This window comes from Peromyscus californicus, unplaced genomic scaffold, assembly GCF_007827085.1.
Source record: "Peromyscus californicus insignis strain IS unplaced genomic scaffold, ASM782708v3 Scaffold_1__1_contigs__length_55948999, whole genome shotgun sequence".
In the NCBI taxonomy this organism is placed as follows: Eukaryota; Metazoa; Chordata; class Mammalia; order Rodentia; family Cricetidae; genus Peromyscus; species Peromyscus californicus.
The window spans coordinates 33,103,506-33,128,579 of NW_026294492.1; the positions used below are offsets into that span (position 1 = coordinate 33,103,506).

The 25,074-nt window shown below is 42.3% G+C and overlaps 1 protein-coding gene across 6 annotated transcripts in view; it reads left to right on the plus strand.

The window, feature by feature from the left end:
- Eml4 (EMAP like 4) overlaps positions 1-25,074 on the plus strand; it is a 129,556-nt gene that overhangs the window by 97,195 nt on the left and 7,287 nt on the right. For all 6 annotated transcript variants that reach the window (XM_052746410.1, XM_052746411.1, XM_052746412.1 and 3 more), the window contains 9 exons: positions 1,399-1,494; positions 3,428-3,562; positions 3,730-3,865; positions 7,182-7,333; positions 8,528-8,653; positions 8,735-8,866; positions 10,031-10,098; positions 15,501-15,589; positions 17,617-17,714. In XM_052746410.1, coding sequence (XP_052602370.1) covers positions 1,399-1,494; positions 3,428-3,562; positions 3,730-3,865; positions 7,182-7,333; positions 8,528-8,653; positions 8,735-8,866; positions 10,031-10,098; positions 15,501-15,589; positions 17,617-17,714 — 1,032 coding nt within the window. The remainder of the gene's footprint in view (positions 1-1,398; positions 1,495-3,427; positions 3,563-3,729; positions 3,866-7,181; positions 7,334-8,527; positions 8,654-8,734; positions 8,867-10,030; positions 10,099-15,500; positions 15,590-17,616; positions 17,715-25,074) is intronic.

Genomic DNA, 25,074 nt, shown 5'->3' on the forward strand with positions numbered 1-25,074 from the left:
GTGTAGTGAGCTGGAGAATGGTTTGGCAGTTGAGAGCACTTGCTGCTCTTGCAGAGGACCTGAGTTCAATCCCCAGGACCCACATGGTGGCTCACAGCCATCTGTTAGAACTTTTATTTTAATTGTGTGTAGCAATGCCATGTAAGCTTTGAGAGTTTCTTATGAGAGGAAAGTAAGATGTTCTTCATCTGAACATTTTACTTTTCCTTGAATTGGTGGTTACATTTATAAAGTTTGTAAAAAACCTCCTGTGTTTTCACAGTCATATTTTAGGTTTTTCAAGTGCACCCCTCTAGATTGGGCTTCATTTATACTTCAGAATGTGTTTAGCTATTCATATTCTCTCTCAGTTCTTACCTGTCAGCCGCTGTATTCTGACTTACAGGGAGTTTTTGGGTCATGAGAAAGGAGACGTTTTTAAAGCAGAACATTGAGTTGGATTCCAGCTTTGCTTGTTTGAAGGCACTGAATGGCAAGAGTCTGACAAGCCAGGAAGGGAATCTGCCAGAATAAAAACAGGTAGCAGGAGTGACTAGCTCTGCTTAAGTCACCCAGTCAACTCAGTAGAGGTGGAAGGAAGAGAATAGGGGCAGGTGCTGCCTCCCATCTTCACTTTGTTTGTTCCAGAGACACTGGGAGGCACATGCCACAGCTACTACTAGAAGTAAATTGTTGGACACCATCCACAATTCCTTCTCTTAAACTTATATATCTGTGTGAACAAAGGTTGTTTCAGAAAAATGAGATAGAAAAATACTTATTTTCATTTATCTCATTTGTTCATGTTACTGTAAACCAAATATGTCACAATAACTGAAACCAACGAACTTTAAAACAGCATTTAATTTTAGTATATTCCATCAAATTATCAAAAGTTCAGCCGGGCAGTGGTGGCGCACGTCTTTAGTCCCAGCACTCGGGAGGCAGAGCCAGGCGGATCTCTGTGAGTTCGAGGCCAGCCTGGGCTACAGAGTGAGATCCAGGACAGGCACCAAAACTACACAGAGAAACCCTGGTCTAAAAAAGCAAACAAACAAACAAAAAAAAAACCTATCAAAAATTCACCAGTCGAAAGTGCATGGAATTACGTCTATTTCTTCTGCTTGGAGAAATGTGTTTTCTAACAGCAAGAAGTAAGCATGAGACAGTGTGAAGGGACTAGGAGAGCCTCAGAACCAGTGGCTGTGGCCTGATGGTGGCCAGTGTCCAACTGGCCAGGGTATCAGCTCAGGAGCAAAACTAGATACAGGCAGAAGTCAATGAGTGTATTTATAAAATAGCATAGTTTTTGTAACTAGAACATTCAGGTGTGTCTCAAGGGAGTTGAAAAGTTTTCATTATCTCACTAGTAGTAGTTTTAATAATGGCGTTTTTTTCTTCAAATTTACTTTTATTTAGGATTCAGGTGCTCATTTATGTGTTATTGATGACTCCAATGAACATATGCTTACTGTATGGGACTGGCAGAAAAAATCAAAAGTAGCAGAGATAAAGGTAAATCAAAATAAATTTTGGATATTGTCTTTTAGAGTCCGTTATTTGACAGATATTTGGATTTATAGTACATGTGTATCCAGATTATAAGAGTAAACTCACAGTTCTTATTCATCAGTTTTTCCAATTTATTAGGAGTCTGTGATATTGTGGTATTTTATCTAACACTACAGTTAGATAAAATAGTTGACTTGGAGCAGTTTCATATTTCAGAAAACACCATGCTACTGAAATATCATAGTAGATGAACTGAACACTCTGCCTGGCTACTAACTATTAGTGAACTTGGCATTTCAATCAGCCTCTAAGGTTTTAGCAGTCTAGAGGAAAGTTTTACCTAAGAACATGCTTGATATGACTGAAGGTCATATATAAAAACACAAGGTTTTATATAATGACTATAGAAAGTGCTGTAGCATTTAGAGGGATTGTAGAATTTCTAAGTGCTGTAGGATAGTGCAATCCCTGAAATATGTAGATCTTCCTCTTTTGTAGTAAGGTCTACCAGGTGAGGGCTGGGTCACCCTTCCAGGATTTGTTGCTAGTACAGAGCTCTATTGCAGAGTCTGACTGTGTACCTCCAGCCCAGTCTTCCCAGACATCGTCTGTGAACCCAATATTGCCTCCCAATGTGGACGCCGTATTCATCCGAGACACCGGGGTTTCATACATGTCTCTTCCATTTCTTTCTCATACAGATTCCCCAAATTCTCCTAAATGTCCATTTCCAGAATAGCTAATTGTAAAGTAAGTAAAGCTTAACTTGAGGGTATTGATTCCTATTTAGAGCAGAAAGGAAAGCCTTTGTAGAAAAGAAAACAGGCATTTTGCCAGGAATGACTTGGTTCTAGGACTAGATCCCTGGCCTTCTGTCCACCGTTTTTCTCCCTGTGTATTGACCTTACGGCATTCTAACAGGGGGCTATCTCTGCTTAAGTCATAAAGACCTGAGTGCCTGATAATAACTATACTTTGTGTAAGTTTAAAGTTCAGTGTGGAGCTGCTGCTGGGTGGGTGACTCGGTATAGCCATTTTGGAACACTGTTTGGCATTGCCTCTTAGGGCTGAACATAGACCTACTTGCTGACAAAGCCTGGTTTTCTCCAGAATATAAGCCCAACGTAAATAGACTGATGATACATTCACTAGAATGCAAATTACAGTGCTGTTTACAGTAACTGTTAAAAAAAAAAAATGTGGAATTGCCCTAGTCCCAGCTGCAGGAGATGTAGTCCTTTATCCCCCTTTTCCAAGGACTATTTTACAGCCTTTAGACTGACCATGAATGGATCTCACAAATACAATATTGAAAAATACTGTAAACAAGAAAGGAGTACACCCCTTGCAACTCCATTGAAGTGACAGCTCCTCTGCTTTGATTTCCTCCGTATAGGCGTATGGTAACCTCCGTATGAGGCGAGGTAACTAGAAAGGGGTCTGGTCTGTTTCTGGCTCTGCTGGTAGGAGCTTTAAGACAACAGACATTGCGCTCGCATCTTACAGTTGGAGTGTGCTTTCCCGAATATGTTAGAAGTGTGCTGGAATTCTTACAGACTTCTTAAAAATAAACAGCATAAGAATTGATAGAATGGTATAAGGACATCAAATTTAAGTCTTGATTCTAGAAGTCTGTTCTTAAAACAATTTTTTTAGAAAGCCAGGTAGTGGTGGCACATGCCTTTAATCCTAGTGCTCGTGAGGCAGAGGCAATCAGATCCCTGAGTTCGAGGCCAGCCTGGTCTACAGAGTGAGTTCCAGGACAGCCAGGGCTACATAGAGAAACCCTGTCTTGGGGGATAGGGAATTTAGGAAAATAAATCTTAGAAGAAAAAGCATTTCCTAAAATGCTTTCCCTGTCTTTGTAAGGAACTATAATTGAATTTTGTTAGCAGTAAGAATATATATTCCTCTAAAAGTGTCGTTTTTTTCACAGACAACAAATGAAGTTGTTTTGGCTGTGGAATTCCACCCAACAGATGCAAATACTATAATAACATGTGGTAAATCTCATATTTTTTTCTGGACCTGGAGTGGCAATTCACTAACAAGAAAACAGGGAATTTTTGGGGTAAGGATCAGAATGTCGTAACATCATTGGATATATACGTATGTATGTATGTATGTATGTATGTATGTATGTATGTATGAATGAATGATGCTAATCTTTTTTTGTTGTTAGGTAAGCATAAAATCACCATGCCAAAGAGAAAACTGAAAATTCTCATTTTATTGTAGAAATATGAAAAACCAAAATTCGTTCAGTGTTTAGCATTCTTGGGGAATGGAGATGTCCTCACTGGAGACTCAGGTGGAATCCTGCTTATCTGGAGCAAAACTACCGTAGAACCCCCACCTGGGAAAGGACCTAAAGGTATATTATTCCTGTGTTAATTGCGCTGCATAATTCTCACCCTTACCTGACCAGGAGAGAAAGTCCACACTAGAGTAATGTGAGCGTTACCAGCATACCTGTTCATGAGATCCTTTCTAATGAAATTGTGTGTTATGCATATATAATCTGCATATGATAGAGAACTTTTCCCTCTAGAAGTGTAATATGAGAGAGAGTGAGCACTCACAAGCACACATGGTACCTACTGATTTAAAATAAAATGTAAAGGTTCGCTCTCCCTTGGGCCAGTACTCAGCTATCTGAGCAGAACACCTGGTCACACTTTCAAGCAGGACACAGGGAAAGGGGGGAGTGAGTAGCCCAGCGTTCTGTTCCCTTCTCTTTTCCTAACTGTAGCCCTATTCCCAACCCTGCTAGTAGCAGCCCACACATTCTTTCCACACATTTGAGCTTACACGGACGGGGACACACACACACACACACACACACACAGAAGACTTTAAAATGTGCATCCCTCTTTCATCTGTCAGGCTCCTGAGAAATAAGAAAGCCCTCTAGCTGTCTTCATTGTCAGGGAGGCAGACTTGCCTATGGAAACTGCTCTCCTAGAGATTAACTAAATGGAAGGGCCTGCTGGTAAGCTTGGGTCCACATGGCTGGATAATTAGACCTAGACGGAAAGTTTTTAAACTCAAAGAGCAATTTTTCTCAGCAAATATTTTAAATATTTGACCTAAACTAGACCATCAAAAATGCAGGTCCATAAGAGAGAGATTGTCAAGTGTAGTGTCTTGTTTATAAAAGAAACTTGGAGTTTGCTTGAATTTGAAACACTGAAAATTTTTAACTTAGTTATTCTTTTTTTTTTTTTTGGTTTTTCGAGACAGGGTTTCTTTGTGTAGCTTTGCGCCTTTCCTGGGACTCACTTGGTAGCCCAGGCTGGCCTCGAACTCACAGAGATCCGCCTGGCTCTGCCTCCCAAGTGCTGGGATTAAAGGCGTGCGCCACCACCGCCCGGCTAACTTAGTTATTCTTTGGGCTTTGTGACAACAACATTCTCAGCATGAAAGGAAGTGAGTCATTCGGTCACAGTATAAAGGTTTTGTCTCTTGAAGTGGTTGTTCTGCTTTCTGTTTTCTAACATTCATCATTTTGGGAGGATCATACATGTTTGAGGAGGCCTTTTGACGTGTTTAGAAATAGGGAGGCTGAATTAAGAACTGAAAACCTTGATTTTACTTTCCTGCATTCTTCATGGGAAACCATGAAACTCTACACCTACTTTTTATGGTTTGTTTTTTTGTTAGACAGGGTCTCACATGGGGATCCACAGCCTCTACCTTCCAAATGCAGGGAGTGAAAGTGTGCACCATCATGCCCAGCTATTTTGTAATCAATCAGTCTCTCTCCCTCTCCCTCCCCCTCCCTCCTCCTCCCCCTCCCTCTCCTCCTCTCCCTCCCCCTCTTCCTTTCCCTTTCTCTCTCTCTGTATTCCTGGCTGTCCTGGAACTCACTCTGTAGAACAGGCTGGCCTTGAACTAGAGATCCTCCCGCCTCTGCCTCCCCAGTGCTGGGATTAAAGGCGTGCACAGCCACCGTGTCTGGCTATTTTTGTAATTTCTTATGTGGTGCTCTCAGACTGCACATACAAGGAAGGAGACCTAAGATGTGTGGCTGCTCACAGTGTTCACTCTCTTTCTCTGTTGCTGACCTAAAGGCAGTCAGCAGTGCTCAGAAAATTCACATTTTTCAGGTGCGCTGTCTCTCTGGGTACCTAGATGCAATCAGAGCAAAGATAGATAAATTGTGAGGACAGACATCCACTGAACATATTGTGAAGTATTTTTAGGTGGAGGCAGTTGATCCAAGTAGACAGTCCTTGTTTTTCTCTGGGTATGCCATCTACTTATATATTTTTATCACTAATACACTCACACTGAGAACGGTTTTCAGAATCAGCTCTGGCTAAACATTTTTTAAGAATGCCAAAGCCTTGTTCATTTTATCAAATTTTACAAACTTATGGACAGGTCCAGCAGAAAAATGAGTTAACAGTCATCTGAGTAGAGCCTTGTTGACGCATAGTTCACATGGCATACGGTGTGCTCCTTTACTGAGTACACTCAGGAACGTTGACTAGACCCTGAGTTTGCACCTGTGGTCAGCTCCCAACAAGGAGCCCTGCACCAGTCAGCAGCCACTCCTGTCTCTCAGGTGTCTCTAGTCTAGGGAGTTTATTGGAAGAGAGTGAAATGTGTGACTTTGTAGAGCTAGTCTCTCTTTTTGGTTGCCCCCCTCCCTTTTTTAAACACACCTCACTATATAGCCCAGGCTGGTCCAGAGTGCCCAGGCTGACCTCAAACTCAGCAGCTCTGTCCTGGGATGATAGATGTACACTCCCATGCCTGACTGTAACTGGCTTCTTTTACTTAACATGTATTCCAGGTTCATTGTGTTAGGGCATGTTTTATTACCTCCTTTTTTGACATAATATTCAGTTATATAGGCATACCCATGTTTTGCTTATTCATTCATCAGTAGCTATTTAATTTTAGAAAATGAATGGTTTTTAAAACTTTTATTCTCTGTTTTCCCACAAGATCTAAGGCTATTTGTTGACTTGAGTCATGTTTAAACAAGGCTCTAGCTTCCATTGTGAACCTGGTAACTAATTCTTAAAGGCATTCTCTTCCAAAAGCTGCCCTCTTACTTCACTAGCCTCACTTTATGCTAGAGACCTCTGAATAAGCATTATGGGCTCTGGATCAGGTTTGGGTGGCATAATTTCTTTTCTAGCCCCTGTTTCTCAACAGATTAAAAGGAGTAATTCAGTGTTTATTAGTGATTGATATGTATTGAGCTAACAAAGGCTTTTTTTTTTTTTTTTTTTTTTTTTGGCAAAGCTCCAGGGACATTGAGGTGGGAGCCTTGGGTCCTGGTCCCAGCTTCATTATTAGATTGCTGGTGCCATGTATACGACCCTCATACTTGTGCCCTTGCTCTAAGTCAGAAGAGTGGCACACCCTCATAGTGCACAGAACTCTCACAAGAGATGACGGTGAACTTCAGGGCTGCACCTGATGCCCTTTTGTCCGGACAGTTACCACTATTTTAGCAGCTTACTTTTCTGTAAGAAAGTAATGTTAGAGTACATACACATCGATGTAAATGGGAAGGATTCTTTTCAGTCTTAATTGGCTTTTGATTATGAAGCTGTGGACGTCTGAGTGAGTATTCACCCTGTGGCTCTGCTGAAGCTTTTTTCCAGAAAGACACTAAAGTCTTAATACATCATGTTGTAACTGGTATTTTTATTTTCCCATTACCGTATCAGGTGTCTATCAGATCAACAGACAAATCAAAGCTCACGATGGCAGTGTGTTTACACTTTGTCAGATGCGAAACGGGATGCTATTAACTGGAGGAGGGAAAGACAGAAAAATAATTCTGTGGGATCATGATCTGAACCCTGAGAGAGAAATCGAGGTAAGGCTGACGAACGCTAACAATCTTAAAATAGTAGAACCTCTGCTCGTGCCCTCCGTCCCATTTTGAGATAGCTTTTCTGGGAAACTGATCCATGTTCTTACCATTCCTTCCCTTCCCCCAGAGCAGAGAGTTCGTTACAGCACAGAGTAATCTGTTTTAAACAAAGCCATTTGGAGTTTGGGGGCGTTATTGTTCATTTTGCAGTGCAAGCCACTGAACTCAGGGCCTGACACAGGCTAGGCAGACACTGAGCAGAGGCATTGGGAGCCCTTCATGATATGCACATATCAGAGTCATTCTGTAGTCAGGGGTGTAAAGGTCACTGAGATGCTATCACATAGTGTGTAAGTGAGACAGATCTCAGAGGGAAGCCTATGGGTGGCCTTTCAAATCCTTGACAATGCAGTCATCCTCTCATGTATAAGGGAGTAGTTTCTGACCTCCCCGTGGATTCTAGAAATCTGTGGGTGCTCGAGGCCCTTACATAATGCAGTCCAGTGTTTCTGTGTACTTACACTTTAATCATCTATATATTGCTTACTGTGTCTGATGCAGTGTGAATGTTTTACTGAGTTGTTGAGGAGCTAATGAGGGGTGGTGGTGCATATTCAGTACAGACAGGTTTTTTCACTCCAGTATTTCCAATCCGTAGTTGATTTAGTCCTTGGTTGCAGAGTCTACAGATTAAAAGGCCAGCTGGTTTTTTTTTTTTTGATTTACTGATATTTTTTCTATTTTAGTCCTTGTGACAATCAGGAATGACTACCCAGAAGAACATAAAACAAAACCCAAGCCATAGTCTTCATGAGCTCTGGTAGAACATACTCCCCTTCCCCCACACTTGTAACCCTTAACTCGTGGAATCATACAGAATATAAATCTAAACTTTACTGAAGCGGACTAGAAATGAGATCACTGTGAGAAGCTTGTGTAGTATGTGGGGGACCCTGTACTGCAAAGATAATTACTATAAATGAGGCAAAGAATGTTGATAATAATACAGTATAACTTCTATGTAATAAGATGTAATTGAACATTAAATTACAATATGATGAGACTAGCGCACTGTTTGAGATTTAGTCTGTCTTTATTACCCAGTAACTGCATACAGCTGTGAGCACAGCACTATTCAGGTGGTAATTATTGAATGTTACTCTGTCTATGGTAACTTCGCACATTAATTTGTTCCAGGTTCCTGATCAGTACGGCACAATTAGGGCTGTTGCTGAAGGAAAGGCAGAACAATTTTTAGTCGGCACATCACGAAACTTCATTTTACGGGGAACGTTTAACGATGGCTTCCAGATAGAAGTGCAGGTAAGCTGTGTGAGGCAGCAGTTTCTGCGGTAACTTTTGGTGGCACCGTTTGGTTCTTATGACAAGGTTTTTCATTTTCAGGGTCATACAGATGAACTCTGGGGCCTCGCAACACATCCCTTCAAAGACTTGCTCTTGACATGTGCTCAGGACAGGCAGGTGTGCATGTGGAACTCCGTGGAGCACAGGCTGGAATGGACCAGGCTTGTGGACGTGAGTGGATCATTCCCCATGCAGACTCCTCCCACTGGCAGTTGAAAGCAGCAAAGGAAAAAGGATTAAGCACTAGTTGAAGTTTGTGTTTGTGGTTTGGTGAAGGGGCTGAGAGTAAGAGGGAAATTGGTCTCGAGCTATAATGTGAATCTACGTTGAAGAAGCAAGTTAGCCATGTACAGTCCCAGTTTTGCTCAGTTTTCATGGTAAAATTATAAAGATTTCATGTACTTGTGGAGCATTCGTTAGGAAATATTTGGGCCTCTGTGGTGTTGCAGTTGGTTTCAGTAAATGCTGTGACAGATGCTACTGTCTTCTTTATGAGTGATCTTGTATTTTCTCCCTGCTGTATCCAGATCACTACCTTTTCTAACCTGAAAGAAATACACAAGGTCTTTGTGTCTTTTGGGGGGTGCTGGGGGAGTCGAAACAGGGTTTCTCTGTGTAACAGCTATGGCTGTTCTAGAACTTGCTCTGTGTACCAGACTGGCCTCAAACTCAATCTCTGCCTCTGCCTTTCCAGTCCTGGGATTAAAATCATGTACCGTCACCACTCAGCATTTCTTAGTGTATTTGGTTTTACCCATATTGTTCCACTGGCCACAAGCCAATTATTTTTTCCCTTTGCCAGTCAGTCCCAAAGTTCCTTTTCTAGTTGTATCTACATAGTATTTCTCATTGGTTTACAGTGAAGCGGACCAGAATCTCATGTTTATAGGAAACAAGTTACTTAGAAAGATGTTTTTTCACAGTTCCCTTAGATATAGGGAGTCTTTCTCCTGTACCCTCTGTCTTAGTGTTCTATTGCTGTGAATAGACACCATGACCATGGCAACTCTTAGAAAAAATAACATTTAATTGGGACTGGCTTACAGTTTCAGAGGTTTAGTCCATTATTAGCATGGTGCAACATGGTGCTGGAGAAGGAGCTGAGAGTTCTATATCTTGATCCACAGGCGATAGAAAGTGAACTGTGTTCCACACTGGGTGTAGCTTGAACATATGAGACCTCAAAACCCACTCCCATAGTGACGTACTTCCTCCAACAAGGCCATACCTCCTAGTAGTGCCACTCCCTCTGGCCAAGCACTCAAACACATGAGTCTGTGGGGCCATACCTATTCAAACCACCAAACCCTCAATGGCTGTCCTTTTCTCCTCTAGGAACCAGGACACTGTGCAGATTTTCATCCAAGCGGTACAGTGGTGGCCATCGGAACACACTCAGGCAGGTAAGGTCTTTAAGTGAGCTGAGTGATCTGAAGTTGTGGGATGTTGGAATTATTCTGGAGTGTTTTCACTCTCCTCTGGGAAATTCATCTCATATGTAACACACTTAGTACCCTTGTGTGTACTCAGTCACCCTTTACTGAGCACTGAATGAAGTGTAAGGCTAGATGGGTTTGAAAATCACAAGTACACAGTTTGACTGAATGAAAGGATATGCGGGTGTCACATACATCCTCACACACAACCCTGGTTTTTAATTGTTCTGACTGATTAGCTAGGTAATCAGGTCATGACTCAGCAGGTGAGGTGCTTGCCGCCAACCCTGACAGCATGTGTTCAGTCCCTGGAGTCAAAAGAACCAACTCCTGAAAGCTGTCCTCTGACAGACATCCACATGCATGCCATGGCACGTGCACTCCCCCTAATCACCCCCCCACACACACACACACAGATGTTTAAAAAAAATGATCTGGTTGAAACTCACTGAAATTACTTTCTAATATTTACGAAGCTGTGAAATCACTGTCTGGGTGACTTAGACTAAAGTTAAGGCGATTATTACTTCTTGGAGTTGTGAGTAGAAAGCACATGAATGAGAGGGGCTACAATAAATAACTGCAGATGTAGTGTTGGTAGGTAGTCCGTTCCATCTGCTGTGGAGTTGGAGACTACTTAGAATCTAGGGCAGGTGCAGTTTGCATTGCTTGTTGTAGCTATAACTCTGTTGGGTTCCACATCTGTGTGTGTGCTTTTGCTTCATGGACCTTCCACTTGTTTTTATTTTTCCTTTGCTTTGTGAGCACATAGCTCTAATGTCTAAAACAGAAAAGTTACTCTTTTAGCCATTCAGAGCACAATCACTCACCTCTCTTTCACACCTGGGGGAAAAGTCAACATGCAGGGCTAAGAACTGGTTTATTGTAAAACGTGCCCAGATTGTGCATGAGCCAGGAAAATGACTGGTGAAATGTTTAAAGATGTGTCTGTGTCCGTTTATAGATTTCTGCATCGTGTCACCAAGTAATAAGTGCATTAGTGACTCAGTCACCAATATGCATTAGTGTTGCATTAAGAAAAGAAATCAAAGCATTTCTCTTGGAGTAATTTAACCAGGAGCAAGCCTGAGTTTGAGTCCTCCATTTCTCTCCCTGTGTCTTCCTTCTCTCTGTAGCTTATGGGTTTTGGCCAGCTGTAAACAGTCTGTTGTATGAGTCTGAATCTGTGTCCCTGTGCCTGCCTGATGTCTGTTTTATCTGTCCCTATGTCTGTCCCTAACAAAGGGCTTTTGCTCTGTATGTATTGAACAGCACAGAAGGAAAGCGTCACCCGAGAAGGAACGAAACATTAATGGCATGTATTTATTGCATAAGTCCACTTGCATCCTGTTTGCTGTTCTCAGCAGAGGATTGTCCTGACACACGTACAGACACGTGTGTATTGTTCTGGGCTAGAGCATGACAAAGATGAAAGCTGTGCATTAGCTTCGGTTGGTCACATGCGAGATCCAAGGCAAGTTACACTGGTCCTTTCAAGGCAGATTAAACGGGCTGAACATCCAGTGTGACAGCAGTATTAAGTCTTAAGTGACCTTGAGGTATATTAGTAACTCAGCTGTGAGATCCAGCTATTCTAGTAAGATAGTTTCAGAATACTGTATCTCCACACATAAGCACAAGAGCAAATAAATTATCAGTTATAGGATTGTCGTTTTAAAAGAGTATATGGTGTGTGTGGTGCCTGGGATTGAATCCAGGGCCTTGTGTGCTAGACAAGTGCTCTACAACTGCCCAAAGTCTGTATTGTATCATTTTTTAAGGGGAAAAATGAGTACATAGCAGTAAGTGGGCATAATTACCACTGCTTAGCTCTATTGAGATATAAACTACCATAAAATTCACCTAAGTACGTTAGCTAATGGTTTCAGTACATCTATAGAGCTCTGTAATACAATATTGGACTGTTTTCGTTAGCCTAGAAAGAAATTCTTTACCCATTAACAGCAGTTCTTCTATAACCACCTACTGCCCTGTTCACCTATAGGCAGCTGATCAACCTTTTCCTATAGGTTTGCCAGTCCCAGACATTTCATATAAATGGAATCACACAGGCATGCCTTGGAGACTGGCTTCTTTCACCTGAAGTGATAAACCTTGAAAGAATTATGTTATGTATAATACTTCATTCCTTTTTCTGGCCAGATAGTATTTCATTGTGTGGCTGTACTAACATTAGAAAACAACGGCCATTTGGTTTTCCACTTTTGACAATAGAGTGACCCTGCTACAAACATTCATGTACAAGGTTTAGAGTAGGGGTATGCTTCTGGTTGTCTTGGATAGCAGTAGACTGGCCAGGTCATACAATTCTGTCTAATGTTTTGACCAACTTTTGTAACCATTTGCAATCCTACCAGTTTCTCCACATCTTGACAGCATCTCCTTCCCTGTGTTTGGTCCCCCAGGTGGTGTGAAGTAGCTGATCAGCATGGCTTACGTTTGCATCAGCCACTTGTTTCTCATTCTGAGCAAACTGTATATTCCCATCCTCTTTCCACTCTGAATTACTGCGTTGTGAAGAGTTCTTTATCAGATAAAGGATCGGTTGAATTGGGCTGTTCTTCTCTTTTTGGCTTTACATTTTTTTTTGAGACAGGGTTTCTCTGTGTAGCCTTGGCTGGCCTCAGACTCAGAGATCTGCCTGCCACTGCCTCTCAGGTGCTGGGATTAAAGGCGTGCGCCACCACCTGGCTTTTTTTTTTTTCCTTTACATTTTTCTAGTTACAAAAGTAACATTCCTTTTAATTTTGTGTGTGTGTGTGTCTATGTCTGTGTCTGTGTGTCTGTGTCTGTGTGTGTATTCCGTGTGTATGGTTGTCCCTGTAGCTGTGTAACAGGTGATTGTGAGCTACCCAGCATGCAACTTGAGTCTTCTGGCGAGTAGCAAATACCCTTCACCTTTCAACTACCTGTAGCCCCAGCGTTCCTCTTTTTGTAATTAGAGGATCATTAAAAAAAAAAAAAAGAACAAGAACAAGACCCACAGGACACACTATCAAAGACACACTATCCAAAACATACTATCATGGATGCATAGTTTTCTAAAGGAAAAGAGATACATTTATTTAAGGGCATCAAGGTAGTTCTAGCTCTAAATTGTCTGTGTATAAGTCATATATCCAAGTGTGGTGGCACATGGTTGTGATCCCAGCAGTTGTGGGGAGGTAGGAGGATCAGGATTTCATGGTCAGGCTTAGCTATAGAATAAGTTCACATCCATCCTGGTCTGCATGAGACTCGACCCCCACCCCAAAAAGTCATCATGATAAAGGGTGGTGCTGCCTTTTAGTATTTGGTTCGCACGTCAACTTAATCTATGACAGATGATTTACCATCCCTAATGGCCATTCCATTAAGAAAAGTGAGCCTCATAACGATGGCACATTACTGTCAAATAGAAGCTTCGTGCTAATATATACACCCTATAATAAGAAATGATTAAATACAATGTGAAAACTCAAATTTTGTTTGTAGAAAATTTTCTTTGCTAGGACTTTGAGTAAGAACAAAGATCCTGGCCATGGCAGCATCTTCTGAATGTAGGATGCAGTCCACACAGTGAAAAGGGTGAGAGCATCCCCAGTAAGAACAAAGATCCTGGCCATGGCAGCATCTTCTGAATGTAGAATGCAGTCCACACAGTGAGAAGGTGAGAGCACCCCCAGTGTCACTGCACATCTGTAGAGAAGTTCTATACTTTAACAAGCGCGTTAATTAACTCACTATTAAAAAGGGTTTGCCAGGCTGGGGAGAGGACTCCGTAGATAATGCTTTTGATGTGTAGTGTAATGGCTGGAGTGTGGATCCCCAGAATCCACATAAGAGTTAAGCAGACATGGCATCCATCCTCTAATCCCAGCACTCGGGATGTGGAGACAGAAGCTGGGCAGCTAGACGGGCTCAGTCTTCAAGTTCCTGCGTACAGTGAGGGACCCTTCTCATTGGAGAGTCAGCTCAGGGCTTCCACACACAGGAACAATTAAAATGCAAAATAAAATTCCATTCCAAAAGCAGAAGAATCAATCTGCTATGTATTTAAAGAAATAGAAAAAATACACAAGAGTGTGTCTTTTGTTTTTAAGGAGCTGCTGTCTACAACAGTGTATGTTTCTATACATGGAACATGATCTGGGCTTTGTTGCTTGCTAAGGTTGCTTCCAAACAGAAAAATTGTATGTAGTTTTCCTAGAAAAATGAAAGTGATTTGGAAACAGTTTTAGGGGTTTGCGAACTTTAAAATTCATAATTTTAAGTACATAAGAATATAATAAAGTTTTGATAATAGCATTAAAACTTGAAGCCTGATGTTCACAGTAACTCTGTATCTCAAGATCCGGTTAGTCTTAGTTGTGATATCATCTTGTTCTCTTTTTGAAAAGGCAGTTCTCAATGCTTACAGTGGTAGCCTGAAGATTGATGAATAACAGTTCAAAACACACCTACAGTCTGTGGGCGCTGTCAGCTGCACCAACGTATGTTCAGTAAACATGGACCATATGGCTTCAGTGTGCCAGCTTCCTCCTGATTGGCCTTTAAACTCGTGTGTGTAGAGGCTATGAAATGACAGAGTTTATGAGTTAAATTAGCTACCTAGACGTTTCAGCCCCTCCCTCACAGAGTTACTACGGTTCATTCATGAGTGTGTCCCCATTCCTGCCTGCCTCCCTAGCTGTGCGGCTGCTGTTCCTCCTCACCTCCCTCAGTGTTCACTCACCCTGCACCCCCTTGACTGGCTCTTCTGTGCCTGCTCTCATTCACTTCCTCCTGTGAGTTCAGTGTTGTTTACCGAGCCTCCCTGGGGTTACCATTTAGTCATTTTTCTTTGCCCATTGCCCCATCTGCTGTTTCTCGGCTCTAGTGTAATCTTGAGAAACCCCAACCCTGTCACTTCATTCTTCGGTCTAAACAGTGCCTAACAGAGGTACCTGAGTAGAAACGAGAACACAACTAGACCCATGTCTATCTAGCAGCATTTTTTAAAATACAACCTTAATTAGAACATAGAGGACAGTCAAAATTAAAAGATTAACACTGAAGTTTTTAAAATTAAAATGTAGAAAAAGGGTGCTGGAGAGATGGCTCAGAGATTAAGAGCACTGACTGCTCTTCCAGAGGACCCGGGTTCAATTCCCAGCACCCACATGGCAGCTCACAACTGTCTGTAACTCCAGTTCTAGGGATCCAACAGCCTCTCACAGACACACATGCAGGCCAAACACCAGTGCACATAAAACAAAAATAAATAAAATAAAATAAAATAAAAATGTAGAAAAAGTCAGCTACTTTTTCCTGTAAATGTTAATATCTGAAGGTAGTTTTTATTTTTTCCTTCTTTCCTTCCTAAACAGGTGGTTTGTTTTGGATGCAGAAACAAGAGATCTCGTGTCCATCCACACTGATGGGAATGAGCAGCTCTCCGTGATGCGCTACTCAGTAGGTGGGCAGACCTCCCCTTTCTTGATATGCACTCACTGAAATCACGTTTACTTGTTCATGAGGTTCACTCCTCTCTGTTTTCAAGAGTTGTAACGTGTCCCCTGAACATCAGGCTAAACTCCACTACTGGAAACTAAGAAACCTGAGAAATGAAGCAGCAGAGTAACCATCAAGCAAGGATGCATTTAGAATGAACTATGACAGCTGTAGTAGGAGTTATAAACAGACAACCAAATCATACCATTACACTAGGGTCTTTATATATTAAGATGAATGTAGTACTTTCTCGTTGGGACCGCCAGCCCCCAGATAGTGACACTGAGACTTATTGATTATAAAAGCTTGGCCTTTAGCTTAGGCTTGTTCCCAACTAGTTCTTATAACTTAAATTAGCCTGTTTCTAGTAATCTACATTCTGCCACATGGCTTTTTCCCTTCCTTCCATTCTGTATGTCTAACTCCCTCTGTGTCTCCAGTTCCTCTCTCTCCCTGGAAGTCCCACCTATTCTCTCCTGTCTAGCTATTGGCCATCCAACTTTCTATTAAACCAGTCACAGCAATACATCTTCCCACAGTATACAAATATCCCTCAATAGCTGAATGTTACATCTAATTAGCAACCTTTTCTTTGTATATAAAAGGATATAAGCAGTGGAGAATGGAGCTAAGGGCTCAGTCCTTGGAATTGCCAAAAAATTGTAGAAGAAATAGCCAGAATACACACTAATATCCAAATACTCTAGTTAGCAATGTTCTGAGTTACATAATCATAATTGGTTGTTGCTAGATAAAATACTTAGTAACTCATTAATTTTATATAACTCATTCGGTTTTGAATAATTCTTTGTACTTTATTCAAAATGGTTTCCCAATATTCTAGTTTCTTTTGTTGTTGTTATTTATGTGGTTTGATTCATATTCTCTTCTAGAGTTAGTCTGACTTTTTTGGGGCATAGTCTTTCCCAAGCTGGCCTGAAACTCAAAATTCTCCTTCCTCTTGAAAGAACTGGGATTGTAGATATGCACACATGGGATTTCTTATATTTGAATATTGAGGGTTGGCTGGTTTTGTCTCTGTAGTGCAAGGGTTAAAACCAGGCCTCCATGCATGGATAGGCAAACACTTCATCAAGGAGCTATATCCTTGGCCCAAAAAGTGTATTCTCTTAGCTGTTGAACTAAGAGTAAAGAAAACAATGTTTGATTGCTTCTTCATTATTTCAAAGGAAGCATAGACTATGGAGAAAAATGTATGTGCAGCAAGATGCAAAAACCTGGAAAGAATCAGTGTGATTTCTGTTGTTTTAAGTGTTTGGGTTTTTTTACATGTGTTTATGTGTGCACATGTGTCAGAGGACAACTTTTGTAAGGTGGGTCTATCCTTCACCACATGGTTCCTAGGATGGAACACAGGTCATCAAGCATGGCAGTGTATACTTTTCCCTTCTGACCCATCTTGCCTTCCCCAAAAGAGTCATTTTGAAACAGCAGAGTTTCCTGTTTTATTTTTATTAGTTTGTTTTTAATGCCATAATAACAAGCTCTACAAAATGTAGCATTTAAAATCAAAAGATCAGTGGAGTTTGACTAGCTGTTATTTGCTTAGCATAGTGGTGGATACAACCAAAGATAACACAGAACTGGAGAATGTAGCATATTCCTTTCTAAGACAACCCACCCTGTAATTGGTGAGATCAGATGTGCTTACCCAACACTGCAGCTGCACATGCTCAGCGTGCTGCATTAACACTGTGTGCTTCCACCAATAAATGCAGGGACATTGCTCTGAACCCAGCCTTTCGCTGACTACAAGGACCAGACCAGAGAGTATCTCCAAGGAAGGGATTCTATGTTGGACTAGATTACCGTTTGATTTTAGGGGATGCTAAGTGATTGCATTTGTTAATAAAATGCCAAATAACATTTAAATTGATGAGATTTAACTTTTTTTTTTTTAATAGAACCAATAAAGTAGCGATATATATAAAGATATTTTTGCAGTCAGCACTTTTTCATGTTTAATTCTAGATGGTACTCTCCTGGCTGTAGGATCTCATGACAACTTCATTTACCTCTACACAGTCTCAGAAAATGCAAGAAAATACAGCAGATATGGAAAATGCACTGTAAGTAGCAAAATAGAATAACCTAAGTTACAAAGTAATTGAGAATTGTGTTCTGTTAAAAGGAGAATTAAATGTTCACCTTGATGGAGCCATTGTGTTCTTCTTTTTTTTTTTTTGGTTTTTCGAGACAGGGTTTCTCTGTGTAGCTTTGCGCCTTTTCCTGGAACTCACTTGGTAGCCCAGGCTGGCCTTGAACTCACAGAGATCCGCCTGGCTCTGCCTCCCGAGTGCTGGGATTAAAGGCGTGCGCCACCACCGCCCGGCTGTGTTCTTCTTTTAACTGCTTTAAACTCTCATCTATTTCTGTGAAAATTGAGGTCACCTGTACCAGAATGCATGGGTCCCTTACCTCGATCCCCAGTACCTCATAAACTAGCTATGGCGGCACACTCTTGGCACATGGAGGCAGGAGGATCAGTATTCAGGGTCATCCCCAGCTACATAATAAGTTTGACACCAACCTAGGATACTTGAGACCCTATCTCACAAAAAAGAGGAAGGGGAGACCTGGAGAGTGACTCAGTGGGAAGGAATACTGCTCTACAGAAAACCTGAGTTTGATTGCCAGCACCCACATTGAGCTGCTCTCAACCACCTGTAACTCCAGCTCCAGGGGATCCAGTGTTGTGACCTCTATGGCAGTGCGCATACACATAATTCAATAAGTTTTTTAAAAAGAAAATTGTAATTACCTAACTGTAGAACACAACTGTATGTTCTGGAAAGGTATCTATCCCCTTACATTTGAGCTCAGTATTTATCTTTAATTAGTATTAAGGCAGTTTGTTCAAGCTATTTCTGTGGGAAACTATGTTTGTTTGATAAAAGATCTTTCTGCATAGTCCTGGCTATCCTTGAACTTACTATGTAGACCAGGCTCTCCTCGAACTCACAAGAGATCTGCCCTGCCTCTGTGTCCAGAGTGCTGGGATTAAAGGTATATGTCACCACACCTAGCTGTGGGAAACTTTTTAGTTCAATGTCCCATGTTTCTGCCCATCCCCAATACCCTACAATGTCCTATGTCACCTGTCTGCCACTAAAATGGAATAACTTTAGAGATGTCTGCATTTAAGGAAGTTAGCAGAACATATTTCCTGATATTTGTTTACCCATTTCTGAAGGTAATAGGTTATCTTTATAATATGAAAATTAAATTCTGTAAATAGTTACATATTTACTGTTCTGTAGGACCTCACCTCAAACTAGAGAAATGGCCTAGGCACTAAGACTATCTAGAAAATGTGTCCCTTTGTCCTCAAGAAGTACAGTTGCCAGGCATGGTAGCACACGTCTATGATCCCAGTTCCAGCACTCAAGAGACAGAGGTGCAAGAATCATTGCAAGTTACAGGCCAGCCAGGGCACTCAGACAAGAGCCAAAGGAAAAAGAAAAACAGGTAGAGCTGAAGGAGGGGCTGTAGTCAGTGGTAGAGCACTCGGCGGCACATCTGAGGCCCTCAGTTCAGTCCCACACAGGAGAAGGACATGTAGGTAGTGTAGCTTGGTGCTTCCAGACACAAACTGGATCAAACTTCCCGCCGGAACTTTATGCACTGCTTACACACTAATATGACCTTGAACAGGTTGCTCTAACCTCTGCCTCCGTTTCCTCACCTATACAGGACGGGTAATAGTAGTTTCTACTTCACAGAATTAAAGGAAGCTAATGCAGGGCTGAGGACATGGCTCAGTGAGTGAGTGTTTACCGTGCAAGCATGAGGACTGAGTGTGAATTACCTGCACCCACATGAAAGCTGGCCATGGACATGCATGCCTGTAACCCAGTGCTGTGTGGTGGAGACTGGAGGATCATTGGGGTTCACTGGCTGCCAGCCTAGTTCCAGCTTACACGAGAGATCCCCTGTCTCAAGGGACAAGGCAGAGGCTTCATGTCCCCCTGTGACTTCACATGTATACATACACCACACACGAAAGAAAAGAGGTGAATGTACATAAAGACCCGAGGCTGGTGCCAGGCATAGAAATACTCAATAAATGTGCATATTATTTTCATACACAATGAGGTAACTTAATATGTATGTTAGAAATTATTCAGAATTAGCAAATGACATGAGTTGGTATGGTGCCACAAATCCTTTCATAGACTTGATAAAACAGTTTACTTGGGTGGCATAATAAAAGAGTTCTTATAAACACACATGGTATGAGGCTGATATTTATTGTACTTATGATATGCAGATTGAATATCCTTTATTCAAAATGCTTGAGACCAGAAGTGTTTCAGATGTCAGCTTTCTGACTTTGGGAATAAGAGATCTTGGGGCCAAGATTGAAGTAAAAACCCTAAGTTCATTTGTTTCTTATACATATAGCCCAGTGCTAATTTTACAGGATGTTTACTACACTTGTGTTTTGACCCACCTGTCCTATGAGATAATAAAGTCTTAGATTTTGAAGCACTTTGAATTAAGAGTTTTCAGTTTGGCCAAGCTTGGTGGCCATAGACCTGTAATCTTAGCACTCTGGAGGCAGAGGCAGGAGCATTGGTCACAAGTTCGAGACAAGCCAGGTCCACATAATGAGACTCTCAGAAAATAGGAGTGTTGAAGTTGTATGAGCAAAAGCGGTGTTTGAGAAGAGAGATTTGTTTGTTGCTGCTCTGTGTGTTTTATGCCTTACACTAAAACCAGTCCGTTTATAAACCAGCCTACAAGCAATCTGAGTTACTTGTAGAACTTACCAAATGCTTCTTGTTTGCTTTGGAAACAATTACAGATCATTACTTACATCTTTTAATTAATTTACCAACTTAATGTCTGTAGTATGGAGTAGTATATAAAAATAGATAAAATGAAGTATTCCACTGGGGGGTAGGAGACAGCTCACTGGGAAAGTGCTTGCCTTAAACGTTTGAGACTCTCAGTTGGAGCCCAGACCTTTGTTTAAAAAATAAAAAGCTAGGTATGGTGGTGCCGGGTTGTAATCCCAGGGGGTGGGGGTGGCAGAAACTGGAGAATCACTCGAATTCAGTGACTGGCCAGCCTGGCCTGTTGGGTAAGTTCCAGACCAGTGAGGACAACGTGTGAGGTTGTCTTCTGGCCTTCATGTACATGCGTGCACACATGAACATGTGCACGCAGCGTACAAAGAAAGAAGAAAGTACTTCACCAAGAGAATTTTTTTAGATTACTGAAGTTTACCCTAGTAGGCCTCAAATTGTTTTATTTATTATTATGCACAGGACTTGCATGTGTGAGTGCATGTGCTGTAGTGCACATGTGGTGGGCAGAGGGCAGCTTTGCATGGATCCAGTGCGGGAACACAGGTTGTCTGGCTTGCATGGCAAGCTCCTACATACCCACCGAGCCATCTCCCTGGCCCAACTCTAAATTATTTTGAAAAAGATATTTTATTTGACTTTATGTTCATTGATGTAAAGGTGTCAGATCCCCTGGAACTAGAGGGGTTGGTTGGTTTGTTTTGAGACAGGGTTTCTCTGTGTAGCTTTGCGCCTTTCCTGGAACTAACTCTGTAGCCCAGGCTGGCCTGGAACTCACAGAGATCCGCCTGGCTCTGCCTCCCGAGTGCTAGGATTAAAGGCGTGCGCCACCACTGCCCAGCAGCTTTTCTCTTGAATGAGTACTTAGAAGTATAATGATGAGCTGCTCATGAGCTGTTTGCGGCTGTGACAAAAGTTCTGTCTACTTGGCTCAGTTGTCTTTGTCCTTGTGCTGGGCTTGTTGCTGTCACTTCTCTTAGAGTCTCTGTTGCTTGTGGGGGACCTGCTCCCACCTTTTAAAGGGTTCCTATGAGAAGGAGAGAGGAATAAGAAACTTGAGATAGAGTGATAAGTATAGCCAAGAAGAAGTAAGATAGAAACACAGGATAGCTTCGGGAGGATCTGGGTCAATACCCAACGGCCCAGAACTTTATTCAAAAGGCCTTTTTATAACAATGCCAAGGGGTGAGACAAAAGACCTCCCCCTTGCTAGCTACACCCAAGTGTCTCCCCTTCCAAACACCTGGTACCCAGACCCATGGTCCAGTCATCCCCTTATGCAGCCCTGCTGGTAAAGCAAGCTCAGGTCTCACTAGGAAACCTCTGTGGGCTCCCACAGTTGCTTTTATCTGTTGTCTGCTATTAGAGAGGACAAACTGGGCATTGCTGGCTCTGCCACCTACTAATTTGTGACTTTAGGCAAGTTAATTAACTTTTCTGAATCTTACATTCATAAAATTGGAGATTTTAGAAGTTCATCTTTCATAGAACTGCGGTCTCTATTAAAATGAACAACCAAAGCTCAGAATTCAAATGCAGTTGCTGCTCCATACTTCCAGTCATTTGCCTGATCTTATGCAAAGGAGTGTGGGGAAGAAACCCCTGAAATGGCTGGTCCATAGTATGGTCAAGGGAAAAGTCTGTATTGTGCTTTAGAGAGCGTGAGCAGACTGGCTGTGGCAGGACTAGGGAAAGCAAGAAAGTCAGCAGAACGGGAGAATGGTGGGGATTCCAAGAGAGGGGATAGTGAGAGAATAACCAGTGGGTATAGAGAGCAGGGATCTGAGGTAAGAAGGGCCAGGTGCTCGCCTGTGTAACAGGTGCTTGGGAGTAGGGACTGGGGGATCCTGGGGCCAGGCATGATAAGGGAAATGACTCCTTTTGTCAGAATGGATTCTAGTGTTTTATCTATCTGCCAGAAATCCTTCTGTAGTCCATCTTGAGCTCATTTCTGGGAATATGAGCTGCTTGTTGGACTGCCCGAGACCTAACTGGTATTGGTCAAAATTAAGTGACTAGTGTAGCTGGAGAAAGAGACTGAGGCTAGAGCTTTAGGAAATGCCCTTGTAGTAGATTATAACCAGTTCTGAGTAGTTGCAAGCTGCTCTTCTTCGTGGTGTCCCTATGTATGAAAATGTTATTTCAGAAGATGGGGCTACATGAGAATGCAAAGCAGGGCTCCCTAATAGAAGGCAGCAGGCTGGTTCAAGTGTCCCCAGTGATTGATCCATTTTCAGACGTGCACTGAAATCACCCACATTCTTCCAAAGCTGGTCCATCAAATGCTAGTTTACCACAGGCCTGGTAACTGCTAAGGACACTGATGGCAGTTTCCATGGGCCAGCCAGGCCTGTTCTCTGTGAGTAAACCTCCCCACACAATACAGATGCCAAGAGAGGAGATGGCGTGTAACCACAAGGTGCGCAGTTCATACCGTGTGTATTCAAGACACAGCTATAGCTCTGGTCCCTCGACCGCAGACGTGGGGAAGCCCTATCTACAGTTGCTTCCTTGCCACCCTCTGCCCCCATCTTGACCTGGATCTAGAAAGAAACAGCACTTCCTTACTTGCAGTCAGCTTAGGCACTAGCCTTGCTGACCTGGCAGCCACTGTGGCCCTCCCTTCTCTGCCACTTCCTGTTGGTAGTGACTTTAGCCTTGAGCTTTAATTCCCAGGCTCCTCCGTGACCTTCAGTCATTGAAATTCTTCGCTTCTTTCTAGAGTGGGTGGGAGACAAGCTCTTGCCCTAAAGCCCAGCTTGTCTTCTTCAGTGCTGGAATTACAGGCTGAACTGTCCCACCTGACTTTTGATTTAATTGACCCCAAATGTCGCTCATACTCTTCCTGAAGTACTCCTTACCTGCTTAACATCGTGTTCCAATACTTCTACATGAATTCTCACCTCTGATGCTGTTTAGTCCCTCTTCTAAGTGCTCTTTGAGATGTTAAGTCTGATCTCAGAAGGACTAGAGTACTGGCATCTAAACTGGAGAATTCTAGCATATAAAAGGATTGAAGATGGGTCAGCTGTTTAACAGTGAGAATCTACAGCACTGGCTCATTTCTCACAGGCCCTGTTCTGACCACTCTAACCTTCACACACCCCACCCTGCACCGCACCCCGAAGTGCTTGAGTGAGCTGCTCTCCCTGTGAGGAGAACTGGGTTCCTGTTATGTCAGGTCAGACCTTAGAAGCCGGGATAGAACAGTTCAGTCTCTGGTTTCCTCTTTCTCTCACACTCTTAACCCTGACCACACAATGCTTGTCATCCCAGAAACAAAATGTGAGTGGTTCTTTCATCGGAAGTCATTCATCAAAATTCCTTTTCTCTTTCAAAAGACAATTTTTTAAGTGTTATTTAATTCTTTATATTGTGGACCATTGAATGTTGGTTTTGTGTCCCGATTGGTCGAAACTGCCTAGAAATCTCAAAGAAAATAAACCATAAAACTAACTCAGTTTTCAATAGAATGATATGCTCTGATATTTCTGTATCAGGTTGTATATAGTACTCTACTAGCTTTAAAAATTAGTGGTATTGCCAGGCGGTGGTGGCTCATGACTTTAATCCCAGCACTCGGGAGGCAGAGGCAGGCAGATCTCTGAGTTTGAGACCAGCCTGGTTTGCAGAGGGAGTTCCAGGACAGCCAGGACTGTTACACAGAGAAACCCTGTCTGGGGGTGGGGGGGAACCTGGGTTTTGGAATGTTTTTGTTTTATTCCCATGTAAGTATCTCCTCGGGTAATTCTAGATGAGTTGCCAGTCGCTGATACACAGGCAGCATTCTGTGCAGTGCCCTGCCTGAAGAAGGGTCAGGGTTTTTCTCTGGGGGTCTTCGTCATCTTCCCTTGTGATTAGCATTTCGGTTATCAAGCGGCAGTAATGGAAGTGCCGGTCTGGAGTTCTGTTTTAGAATTTCCTCTCGGGGTAGTAAAACAATCCTGTACCATTATGCTCGTCCCTTGAGGTGAAGCCTGACATCATTCCCCACTGTGTGTGCACAGGTTGAATATCTTACATGAGGGACGTGGGCTCAGAAGGGTTTTGGATTTGAGGATATCTGCATAGATATCACCCAGATGAGCATTGAATCTAAAATGCTCCAAAATCCAAGGCCTTTGGAATCTCGTCAGCACTCAGGTTTCAGGCTTTCAGAACAGGGGCGTTCAGCCCATCCTGTCCCCGAGTCTGTAACTAGGGAGGGGAAGGACACTATCATAGCTTCTGGGTGGGTATGACCTCACAGACCTTCCTATGCCAACCATTGCATTTCATCTCTGTGCTCATCTTGTTGACATTGGTATCGGGGAAATAGTCATTCTGTTTTCCAACATGAGTCAAAAACTTCCCCCCAAATAGGTCTTTCAGAACAGTTTGCATTGACTGGCCTTCTGAACACATTCTGTGTCCACTGTTGTATGAGTTAAGTCTTACATAGACATAATAATGCTTTTCATGCTCTTCTAAGAGATTCGGGTAATATGCAGAGAACATCTGTGTTAAGATAAACACTTAGAGGAGTGTGCATTGCCATGATTAATTTGCTTAACCTCTGGACAGCCGAGCCAGACATGAGACTCATCTGTCAACGTGTTGGGATACCCTCATGCACACT